Source organism: Eptatretus burgeri, chromosome 14, assembly GCF_056783735.1.
Source record: "Eptatretus burgeri isolate ZD-2024b chromosome 14, Ebu_testis_v1, whole genome shotgun sequence".
NCBI lineage: Eukaryota > Metazoa > Chordata > Myxini > Myxiniformes > Myxinidae > Eptatretus > Eptatretus burgeri.
In genome coordinates, this window is record NC_140974.1 from 26,392,547 (window position 1) to 26,405,146 (window position 12,600).

General features: G+C 46.7%; 1 protein-coding gene across 1 annotated transcript in view; it reads left to right on the plus strand.

The window, feature by feature from the left end:
- The first annotated feature begins 3,027 nt into the window (after positions 1 to 3,027).
- Positions 3,028 to 12,600, plus strand: part of LOC147012838 (uncharacterized) — a 28,885-nt gene continuing 19,312 nt past the window's right edge. The window contains exons 1-4 of the mRNA XM_085853456.1: positions 3,028 to 3,059; positions 3,271 to 3,578; positions 6,788 to 6,835; positions 12,237 to 12,315. Coding sequence (XP_085709582.1) covers positions 3,028 to 3,059; positions 3,271 to 3,578; positions 6,788 to 6,835; positions 12,237 to 12,315 — 467 coding nt within the window. The remainder of the gene's footprint in view (positions 3,060 to 3,270; positions 3,579 to 6,787; positions 6,836 to 12,236; positions 12,316 to 12,600) is intronic.

Below are 12,600 nucleotides of genomic sequence, written 5' to 3' on the forward strand. Positions count from 1 at the left end.
TCTACACTGCTTCCCCTCCTCGTGCATTCATCGAACAGAAGGTACAAACGAAAAACAATATGGTGTCATTAGAGATGGAGACTCTCCATGCAAAAATAAATAAATAAATAACAATAATAATAATAATAATGATCAAAGTTACAGTAAAGAGAAATTGTCAACAAGCAAAATGCACTCTCATACATATGGTGCGGGGAAGTGTACATGATGCCCATAGCAAGCGGTATTTGACATTAAGGGTACTCTTGTAGAAAGTGTCCACCTGTTGGTCAGTAGGAGTGTCGGCTCTGGTGATACATCAAGAAAAACTGGTTACAAGCGATCTATGGAGACGTATCATGATCACTGTTCATGTTGAAGATGAAGGTCTTATCGGAGCATTGTAGAACCTTGCAAGGTCTGTCATGAGGTTGCTACAGGGGTTTCCCGACAAGTCACGCCGCATGAAAAAGTGGGTGCACGTAGAAAATTCCTAGGAAATAACAACTGAGCATGATGAAGGTGTACCTGTCGGTGTCGTCTGGAGGTCCCACATGGCCTAGTGAAGCTGGTTAATGTAGTTGGTGGCTTTGGGCAAGGTGTCATCAGATGCTGAGAAGAATTCTCCAGGGAGACAAAGCGGTGCACCGTACATTAGTCCTGCAGTAGAGCATCCAAGGTGGTCTTTTTGAGCAGGTCGTGTACCAAGCAGGACCATAGGTACATCATACGTGTACGACATCAGTCCAGTGTGTGTAGTTGTCATGCACTTTAACAGAAGACGAGTTGGCAGTGGAAACACTCCACCATACTATTCGCTACAGGATGGGAAGTGGTGGTTTGCACATGGTCGGTTCCTAGGAATTGAGTCAGGTCGTGAACTAGAGCTGATTCGAACTGGCTACCATGATCTGTTGTGATGGTTGATGGAACAACAAAACTTGTCATTCAGGTGTGGACAAGAGCCATGGCGATGGTAGATGCAGTGATGCCAGCGACTGGTGTAGCCTCCGGCAAATAGTTGAAGCGGTCAACAGAGGTCAGTAAATAACTCAAAAGGACGCCGAAGACCCTGACTACCCAAAAGTCCCTGTTGTGGGTGTTGCTACTATATCTTGAGGATCTGGAATTACCGGAACTCTTTGTCATTTTCCCTTCTGGGATTATTTAATGATGAAAGTCGTTGCTTTAATCCCGTGCGCTGGTTCAATCATTGCAGTCCCCAAGGACCAAAAAGACCCAAAAGTCACCGTAGACCCAAAAAGACCCAAAAGACTGAAGACCCAAAAGTCACCGTAGACCTAAAAAGATGCCGGAGACCCAAAAGACGCTGGAGACCCATGCCTTCTGTCAATACTTGTTGAGAAATGCGATACAGTCAGGCTCAGATGAAATCGAGTTTAATGCGGACAACGAACAAGACTTGGTCGATGCGGAGTCTCGAACCACAAGTGCCGGAGTTCGACCAGGATCCGAGAATCTTTCAAGTGATTCTTCTCCATTGATAGATAGGGACTGGGCCAAAAACATCATATAGCACAATATCTCAAAAGGTTATGGACCGGTTCCGACGAAACTTGGTGGACAGGTTGGAAGTGCCACTTGGAAGAATTGAATCAATTCTGGTGAAGATCCGAATACACATCTGGATGCGCGAATTATTTAATTTACAAACGGATTTTTTACCATTGAGTGATCGGGCTGAAACGATATGGACGAGAGAGCGTGATATCTGAAAAACTTATTGACGGATTGGGACAAAACTTTCTGGATGAGTTGGTGAGGTGACAAGAACAAGCCGATTACATTTTAGGTGAGGTCCGAATCCAGATCCGCCCTTTGAGTGAAATACAAAACGTAAACTGATCATGTCGCCTGGTCTGGGGGTTTGTCATGGAACACACCTCCGCAGTCAAAACCTTTTAAGCCAAAATTGGCTTCACGGGATTTGGAACCAAAAGGACCAAGTTACTTAATTATATTTCGTGTACGTGTAGAAAAGATATTATCTATCTATAATTCCAGCAATCCCCGTGTGTCTGTCTGTCTGTGACCGCTGTTCCTTGATAACCACTGGTCCGATCTAATTGAAACTTGCCAGGTATATTGCTGGGGACCTGAGTATGTGCCTTTTCAAGGTTTGATATTAATCGGACAAGTGGTTCCCAAGTTATGGCCATTTATTTACCAAACCAATGACAGGACATGGTGCTATGACGTCACAATTCTTATCCTTCCTTTTATATGACGTCACAATTGACGCTGGGGACCTCAGTATGGGCATTTTCAAGGTTTGACATCGTTCTTCTTCTTCCGTTTCAGCTGTTTCCCAAGCTATGGCCATTTATTTACCAAACCAATGACAGGACACGGTGCTTTTTTTTTGTTGCACGTACGGCCACGCACCTACGGGCACGTACTAGTTTTATAATAATATACCGTAATCACGTTGTACTGCATCAAATCGCAATTCTACGGCACATCGAATCGCAATCTACCTCGTAAAGACCGGGAAATCGAAAGGAATTCGACTATCCATACACCCATGTGACCTGTTTTGAAAAAAAATTCCCGCCATTTAAATACGATGACGTCATAAATCGCCCTCGGTCTGTTTTGCCGCTGCAGCGCACAGTTTACACTTATTCTACGAGACATGAAAAATCTTATAAACCGCCATTATTGTTTTCATTTGAAACCAACGTTATGTAATAGTGCCTGTTAATTAAAATTAATCCATTGTCTCGTTGCTTGTGCAATGTAGTTCGCCATGGTGGTATAGTAAGCGGCAGTGGCTTTGGCGCTGATTGTGGAGGTTTAAATAATATTTTCTCATTGCTGGTGAAAACTTAATGTTGCTATTGGTTGTTGTTTATTTTTCGATATTATTTATAATTTTCATCTGAAAATTTCGGCCGTACAAAAACAGACAAAAAAAAGTAATAATCTGAAAAACGGTAAAAACAAGACGTTGGACGCGGGCGGATTTGAATGAGGAACTACAACCAGGTGGTCATGCAGTAAAAGTGAGTGCGAAGTGACGGACCCATGCCTCATCGTGAGGTTATCGACCGCGTTTTGTTTGTTATTGAATATTTTGCTCGATTAACAAATTTGACGATGCATCGAATCGTTGAAAGGACGGATCTATTATTTTGGCATTTGTAGACAGGGCCGCGATATTATATTGTTAATTTTACTAACTTGTGTAAACTGGTCACCTTCACCTCGTGATCGAAGGTGCGGTTTGAGTTTTATTAATTAATTTACACGCAAATTGCAGCTGTAAAGGTTGGCGGTATTTTGTTTGTCACATGGGTTCACGAAATTCCGCGTCCCCCGACTGCGTCCCCCGACTGCGTCCCCCGACTGCGTCCCCCGACTGCGTCGTCGTCCTCCGACCTCGTCGTCCTCCGACCTCGTCGTCCTCCGACCTCGTCGTCCTCCGACCTCGTCGTCCTCCGACCTCGTCGTCCTCCGACCTCGTCGTCCTCCGACCTCGTCGTCCTCCGACCTCGTCGTCCTCCGACCTCGTCGTCCTCCGACCTCGTCGACACCACTCTCCGATAACATTTTGTCAGGAGGTGGAAAAACAACAGGTCTCTTTACACTTTAGACTTTCTTTCACAAATTTAATCACGGATTTTCAGTCGAGAGTACCTGTGGTCCAGTTGGGATAAAATATCCGGCAGTCTGGTTGTTTACACCGTCCTTCAGGTTTTTTTATTTACACCGTCCTTCAGGTTTTTTTATTTACACCGTCCTTCAGGTTCTTTACACCGTCCTTCAGGTTCTTTACACCGTCCTTCAGGTTCTTTACACCGTCCTTCAGGTTCTTTACACCGTCCTTCAGGTTCTTTACACCGTCCTTCAGGTTCTTTACACCGTCCTTCAGGTTCTTTACACCGTCCTTCAGGTTCTTTACACCGTCCTTCAGGTTCTTTACACCGTCCTTCAGGTTCTTTCTTTGCGCCGTCCTTCAGGTTCTTTCTTTGCGCCGTCCTTCAGGTTCTTTCTTTGCGCCGTCCTTCAGGTTCTTTCTTTGCGCCGTCCTTCAGGTTCTTTCTTTGCGCCGTCCTTCAGGTTCTTTCTTTGCGCCGTCCTTCAGGTTGCTCCTTTGCGCCGTCCTTCAGGTTGCTCCTTTGCGCCGTCCTTCAGGTTCTTCCTTTGCACCGTCCACATTTCCCGGTTGGGTGACATCCCATCCTCCATCAATAGGAACCTCGAGTACATCCTGTTCGTCTCATACTGCCCAAAATCATCTGATCTCTGTGGGAAGGTTAATTGGTGAATTTGACCTGGGCATCCTTGGGATCCAACGAATGGGTGAACACCACAACAGAGCCTCCCCGCTTGGTACACTTCCACCACTGAGTTTACGTTTTCTTATAAATCCGTTCCCAAATTATACTAAGAGCTGACAGGATGGTCTGGAGGTACCAGGTATGCACACTAGTCCAGGCCTGGGTTCAAATCTCGACCCAGGCATAGACTGTCATCCGAGTGTTTCACAAGCAGGGTGATTCATCGACATGTGTGCCGTCCATTGGATGGACATTAAGCTGGATGATCGGTCTGCAGGCATCAGTTGGTGGACTATAACGATCCCACGGAGTCCTTCGTGAAGAATAGGTGAACTATCGCCGGCACCATGAACAAATTCCAAATTCCTGCCTTGACTTCCTGTGTCGGAATGATAACCCATCCAGAATTGTAGCTTCGTCACTGATTTGGCAGCACTAACACTCTGCATATCGCATGGTACATGATGATGATGATGATGATGATTTATGGAAAGAAGTTCCCATGGCTCCAGAGGAGTTTTGGTTGTGTAATCCTGGTTTAAAGGCTTTGCCGACTGCTTGGTCACAAACCTCATTGTTTCTTATTGCTTCACGAGCAGGGATACAGCACAAATGAACAATTGACCCACTCCAATATGGCACTTTCGAAATGACGTAACCGCCCCAGATTGCTTGATGCAAATGTGCAGGAACCCCTGGTAACGGTCATTCGGGGCGGCCTGGATGTTTTTCACGTGTGTTCGATAACAATTGTAGAATGAAACGCTGAAAAAAACTTTTAAAGAAGCAAGTAAATACTTGCAAACGTACCTGCAAGAAAAAGGTGTGTCTGAGCAATGAAAAATTTGGAGAACTTCCTGATCAAGTTGTCCAAAAAGTTGATATGTTGCAGTCTGCATTGCAAAAACTCCCGACGATGTGGGCCAGTGCAAGGCCGAATATTCGTGGATGTGTGTGTGTTCTAACCAAACCTTTGTGCTTATTAACACTAATGGGAAGGTTATACTTGTGGATTGTCGATACACGTGGTCAGTTTAAAATGATGATATTTACTTTTTATCATGTAGGTGTGGGAGTTGTGGTTGTCAACTGTGATGGCCGTGAGAAATATTGTACACCACTGCTTCCCAATTCCGTATCCAGGCGATGCATGACATCGTCGCCGGGCGCCAAAGGGAGGGAGTACTCGGTGTTTACTCCGTTTGTTACTTACGAAATCTAAAGATTTCGTAAGTATATTGATGACTTCCGTCCTCTGTTTGTGTGTTTGCTTGTAGGCACGATAACTTGAGAACGGAAGAAGCTACCAATGTCAAATTACACCACGTGATTCAGGAGGGTGATGTCTAGCGCTGATTAGATTTTCGTCAAAGGTCAAGGATACCGTGAGGTCAAACATCCAAAAAAAAGTTATAACTCAAGAACGGAAGAAGCTACCAATGTCCAATTACACCACGTGATTCAGGAGGGTGATGGCTAGCGCTGATTAGATTTCGGTCAAAGGTCAAGGTCACAGTGAGGTCAAACATTCGATTTTTTTTGATGGTTTGGTACAGAATCATCGTAGAAACTTCTGCTTTGCGTCGCTACCTTCTCTGGAGACAGCTTTTATTAGACAAGGTCAGAGGTCAAGTTGACTATTTCGTAAGTACCAGTCCATGACTGCTTGTTTGTTTGTTTGTTTGTTTGTTTGTTTATTACCTGCAGGTCACAATTCTAAACCGATCATCATGACATTTTATCAAGTTGTGGAGGTCTATTGATTGAACCTCACCTGGATCAGGAACAACAATCACTCAAACCCCCCGCAGACCCCATTCGACCTTGGTTTTTTTTTTTAATGTCGTGAACAAACTTTGGTGCATCACTGATGATGAAGGTTGTTGTCAACTTTGAAATTGTGTCATTGAAATTGTGTGTGTAGTTTTGGAGAAGAGAGCAAATGCCTATGTTTGGCGGGGGCTTAAACCCCCAAGACGCTTGTGTTTTTTATGCCGTGAACAAACTTTGGTACATCATGGGTGATGAAGGTTGGGGTGAAGTTTCAACGAAATTGTGTGTGTGTAGTACTGTCGTTTCAGAGAAGAGAGCAAATACCTATTTTGTGGTGGTCAAACCCACCCACCCCCCCCCCATCCCCGAAGACCACCTTAACGAGTGCAGATTTTGATGCGGTCAATACACCCTCATTCGGCATCATACAGTATATGAAGCTCGTGGCCAAATTTCCTCAAAATTGTGTGTTTGGTTCAAGCGATAATGACTGACGTGTTTTCTGACTTACTCACTGATTCACACCTACAGATACTGCTCGATCACATAAGCTCACCGGACTAAAGTCCAGGTGAGGTTAAAAACGTTCAAGCATTGCTCTTAGTCTGAGCTGATCAACATCCAAACTACATCCTTGCACTCTATCATGGGATTTCTTTTCATTTGGTTTGTGATGTCATGCTTTGCCATTTTCTTAGATTCATCTGTTGGTTTTATTTGTGTGATTGCAGTGTCAAATCAGACTTCGACCACAGGCTCATCCAATGGATCTGAGGAAGGTGAGCAATGGAGTAACTGTTTTGCAACAGAGCATTATCCACTGTGACCTTGTATTGCTCAGATTATTCCTACCCTCTTGTGAGATCGGCCAGGGTAGTTTTTGGTCCAAGTGTTTCATGAACCATCAATCCAGGCTTGATTTTTGACTGGAGTCATTTTGGACTTAAGAATATTGTAATTTGTTCAGCCTGTTGGCGATATCTCCCCAACTCTTCATGAAAGCCCTTGTGGGATATTTGTCGTCCCATGACCGGTCCTCTGGCTTATTGTCCATTCAATGAGCGGCGAATGCATCGATGCCTTGGCCTGCATGGGAAACACCAAGGTGACGGTTTATAGCGCGGTTGTGATTCAAACCCGGTGAGACAGCTCAGAGGGCAGTGTACAACTGGACATACCTATCTGCTATCCGTCAGCACTTTTGCAGCAGATCTTTTGTGGAGTGTTGATCAACAATGAAGATTACAAACTTGTATAGCTACCTTGTCAACAAGGCTCAGGTGTGATGTTTCAACTCTTGTCTCTGAGATCTCCATCCGACCCAATTCAGAACTGTCGATGGTCGAAAATGTCGGGATGGATCCTTACTGACTTGGCAGTTATACTAGTTGGTGGTTGAAATGAGAGCGAGAGATGAACCTTCAGAGTTTAGGCTTTATTCCATTTGATTGGAGCCGCTTCTGTGGGCACACCAGGAAATACAGGTTCAGCTAGGAGTACATAAGCAGTAACGTATACATGTGCAGTTAACCATTGCAGACTAAATCCGCGTAAGCACGGAGTTCGATATAATCTCCATTCTCACCAGTCAATGAGCACCTTCAGTTAACGAGCATCAAGTGGACAGCCGATGTCAATAGCAATGCCCCGGGGACAATCACTCGTGCCGCAGAGAGACATCCCCTTATACGCGAGACGCACAGCATGTGATCCCGCGTCATGTCCCTCGATTCACGTTAATTCACCACATTCTCCTCACCTTTAAAATGTAACTAGGGGCCCATCTTACACACCATGATTGCTTTAGCACTATAGGAGTATACATTTCAAGCAACGCGGACTAATAGATCTACAGAAGCATACATGCCAAGCAGTGATTATTTTGAGTTGTAGGAGCATGGAAATGAGCATCGATATATGATATAATGGGCATATAGGAGCATGAGCAGCGAGAATGCCGATAATCCCCTTTACAGATTGAGTCGTCGAGGGGGCCTTATTCGTCGACCTCTCCGGGAGTAAACGGCAGTTTCACTTGAGGGAGACTCCCGATCCTCTTGGTGAGCCTCGACTTGTGCCGGGGATGACTCCTCGATCGCTCTCGGGTGGAACGCGGCAGCCCCGTCGCCTGGCGGAGTTCCTGGGGGGGAAATGTCAGAAGGAGGAGTGCCAGAAGGTGGTGTACCGGCGGGAGGAGTACCTGAGGGAGCCAGATGGCGAACCGACACAGTGGTCTCCCTGCCATCCGGGAGCCTGACATGAGCATACTCTGGATTAGTGTCAATGAGTTCGACCCCCTCCACCAGGGGTTCATACTTGCTTTGTCGTACCGGGCGTTTCATGAACACTGTACCGGGGTGGGTCAGCCAGTTGGGCACCGTTTGACCGTCAACATAACGTCGTTGGTGAGTAAACATACGTTCGTGAGGAGTGGCATTTGTGGACGTGCAGAGCAAAGAGCGTATGGAATTCAGAGCGTCAGGAAGAGTAACCTCCCATCGCTCGGGGCCCAGTCCTCTCGATTTCAGCGCCAGAGTTACGGCTTTCCAAATTACTCCATTATACCGTTCCACCTGCCCGTTTCCCTGTGGGTTGTAACCCGTCGTTCGACTAGTTGCTATGCCGTGCTCTAATAGGAATTGTTTTAGCCCGGCCGACATGAAACACGGCCCTCTGTCTGAATGTATGTACGAAGGTCTCCCAAACATAGCGAAGACGTCAGAGAGACATTTTACGACAGTGCCCGAGGTCATATCCGAGCACGGAAACGCGAAAGGGAACCTTGAATATTCATCAACAACGGTGAATATGTATCTGTTGTCTGTTTCGGTCGGTAGGGGCCCTTTGAAGTCGATGTTTAGTCTCTCGAAGGGGGAAGTAGCCTTGATCAGTCTGCCAGAAGCCGCGCCATAGAATCTGGGTTTTAGTTCAGCACAAACAGGGCATGAAGCATTCATTTGTTTAATATCTTCAACAGAATAGGGAAGATTTTGTCTGCGTACGAAATGTGCCATCCTGGTTACCCCTGGGTGGCACAGAGACACATGGAGGTCTTGCAAAGCCTGACTGATTGTTGCCGAACTGTAGACCCGGGAGAAGGTATCTGCAGCAGGGTTTTCTTTCCCGGGCCGGTAAACAATGTCGTACCTGTAGCAAGCTAGGTCTATCCGCCATCTCATAATTTTTTTCATTCTTAATTTTCCCGTTATTTTTCCCATCAAACATGAATGCCACGGATCGTTGGTCCGTAACGAGCGTGAAGTGGTTTCCCAGTAAATAATGTCTCCATTTACGCAGCGCTTCGACGATGGCGTACGCCTCCTTCTCTATTGCCGAGTGTCTCTGCTCGCTTCTAGAGAGAGTTCTCGAGAAGAAAGCGACCGGCCGCCCAGACTGATTAAGTGTAGCAGCTATGGCGTGATTTGAAGCGTCGGTCTCCACCACGAAGGGCACCGAGCTGTCGATCGATAAAACCACGGACTTACTGATATCATCCTTGAGATTGTGGAAAGCTTTTACGACAGCGGCATCTGGTGGAAAGTTTTTGCAATGCACTAGGGGATGTATTTTCTCGGAGTATTGCGAAATCCATCTTGCATAGTAAGCGAACATCCCGATCACCCGGCGCATTGTTTGCAAGTCCTGAGGTGGTGGAAGCTCACGGAGCGGGCCCAATCCGCTCAGGATCAGGCTTAATTGTGCCGTCGGCCAGTGTAGCCAAGAAGGTCAATTGACCTTGCCGAGAATACGCATTTCTCGTAGTTGAGAGTCAGATTATATTTTCCAGCAATGCTCAAGAATCTGTCCAGATTCCTATCATGTTCCCTCTGATCCCTACCGCACACTGTGACATTATCCACGTAAACAAAAGTGTCTTCGAGGTTTTCATCTGAGATGATGTCGTCCATAACCCGTTGGAAGCAAGCTACTCCATTCGTGACACCGAATGGTATCCTTCTGAACTGGTAGAGGCGCCGTCCTGCCTGGAATGCAGTGTACGGTTTGTCTTCCTCTCGGATGGGAATTTGATGATAGGCGCTTCGCAAGTCGATGGTACTGAATACCTTATAATTGGCCACGCGTTCGACCATCTCATCTATGCGCGGCAGGGGGTAGGCGTCGAGTTGGGTGAAGCGATTGACCGTTTGGGAATAATCGACAACCATCCGTTTCTTATGGTTCTGACTGCTGGTTACCAACACCTGTGCGCGCCATGGCGAGTCGCTCGGTTCTATAATTCCTTCTTCCAGTAATCGCTTGGTTTCTGAAGTGATGAAATTCATGTCAGCAGTGGTATATCGCCGCGATTTGATCGCTATCGGTTTGCAGACCGGCGACAAGTTAGCGAACAGCTGGGGGGACGTCACCTCCGCGGTGGTCAACGCATTTAAAATTAGACGAGGCTTGCTTCCTCCAAAGGGTATTTCGACGCTCGTGTGCTGCTTGAGGACATTATGACCCAGAATTACGTCTGCGCACAAATCACGAAGCACCAGCACCTTTACATCCCGATGCGTGTACCCTTTTACGTCCAATTCAACATTGCAGTACCCTCGTACGCGGGATTGTAGTGAGGTGGCGGCCATGCATACCGTATTGTCAGTCGGGTGGATTACCCATTTCCTGCCCTTCACTAGCGAGCTGTTGACGAAACTTTCAGAGCTACCGGTATCAATCAGTGCCTCAGCCATATGCCCGTTAATTCGTACGTTGATGATAGCCTTGGATAGATTCCCCGGGGAGGCTGCAGTCAATTTATTTTGCGAGTAGAGAGCCGCAGAAGTGGGTTTATTTCTCCTTAGAGTAGATTTACATACCCTGGCATAATGCCCTTTCTTGTCGCAATTCATGCATGTGGCATCTCTGGCGGGACATTTTTGTGAGGATGCCTTTTGTACCCACAAAAGAAGCATTTACCGACCGGAGCAGTTGCTGAGGAGTTTGACGTGGCCTGGGTATCCGGCTCCTCGGGTGTTTCTCCATCCCTCATGTCTGGCTGTGTCTGTGCCAGTGGGGTTCCTTGGGTTCCCATCGTAGCAGCGTTCATGAGCAGCATCGGTGTCCCAAATGACTCAGATTGCTGCTGAGCCGTATCCATCGCTCGAGCCTGATCGACTACCTTGTCAAGAGTGGGTTGCGCTTTCTCTAGTAAGCGTTGCCGTATGTGGGCTGATCTGAGTCCTTGGATGAATGCCTCCCGTGTGGCTTCCTTTCGGTGTTCCTCGGCGCTTACGGCCCGGAAGCTGCAGTCTTTTCCCAGCTGATTCAGAGCTTGCAGGAACTGATCGATTGTCTCCCCGGCTGCTTGCTTGCGTGTGTTGAGAAGATGTCGTATGTATACCTCGTTCTTGGGCTTCACGTAGAGCGCCTGCAGCACGTCGATCGCTGCTTCGTAAGTGTCGCACTCCGAGAAGAGCCTGTACATGCCGGGCGAGACATGATTCACGAGAGCGGCAAATTTGTCAGCTCCCTCCGCGATGATGGTCAGATAGTGTGAGAAGGAGCAGAACCAATGCGACCATTTCATTTCTGCGTCAGTCGCGTTCGGGTCTGCGTCGAACCTCTCTGGTTTGTAGATCTTGTCCATCTTTGGTTGAGAGAGCCGAGAAAATCAAATGGAATAAATTGAAATGAGAGCGAGAGATGAACCTTCAGAGTTTAGGCTTTATTCCATTTGATTGGAGCCGCTTCTGTGGGCACACCAGGAAATACAGGTTCAGCTAGGAGTACATAAGCAGTAACGTATACATGTGCAGTTAACCATTGCAGACTAAATCCGCGTAAGCACGGAGTTCGATATAATCTCCATTCTCACCAGTCAATGAGCACCTTCAGTTAACGAGCATCAAGTGGACAGCCGATGTCAATAGCAATGCCCCGGGGACAATCACTCGTGCCGCAGAGAGACATCCCCTTATACGCGAGACGCACAGCATGTGATCCCGCGTCATGTCCCTCGATTCACGTTAATTCACCACAGTGGTATCTATTTTTGAATGTATGGATCTGCCCAACCCTAACTGGTGTTCGGTGAAAGTAATTATATGTTCTCTTCTTTCTTTACCTTGACTATTTTTTTCACTTGTTTCACAGTTTATGGCTGGTCAGGTGATTGAGATATTTGTTTTCTTGAACCAATGTCCCTCGGCTATTTGCTTCCTCTTCCGCTTCCCATTGCAGATGCCCGAGAAAATGCTGCTCTTGCCCCAGATGGTGACTTTGACAGAAAACCCAGAAAGGAAAACAAAGAAGGAACCAGGTTTGCTGTCCTTGAGTTTGCCCCCCCATCATTGCACCTGTCTCTTCATTTCCTTGACATGTAACTTGCAAGCAAAGACGAGTTAACGCATTGACAGGAAGGGATGTTGCAAATTTAACTTTAGTCACAGTTTTACCTTGATGTATATACCTAGTTGGGTTGACATGGCGGCTTGGAGGATTACGCACACGCCTCTAAGCTGTCTAGCCTGGGTTTCAATCCCGACCCAGCTAAAAACTGTCGTCTCGGTGTTTCACAGGCAGGTTGATTCATCAATGTGTGTGC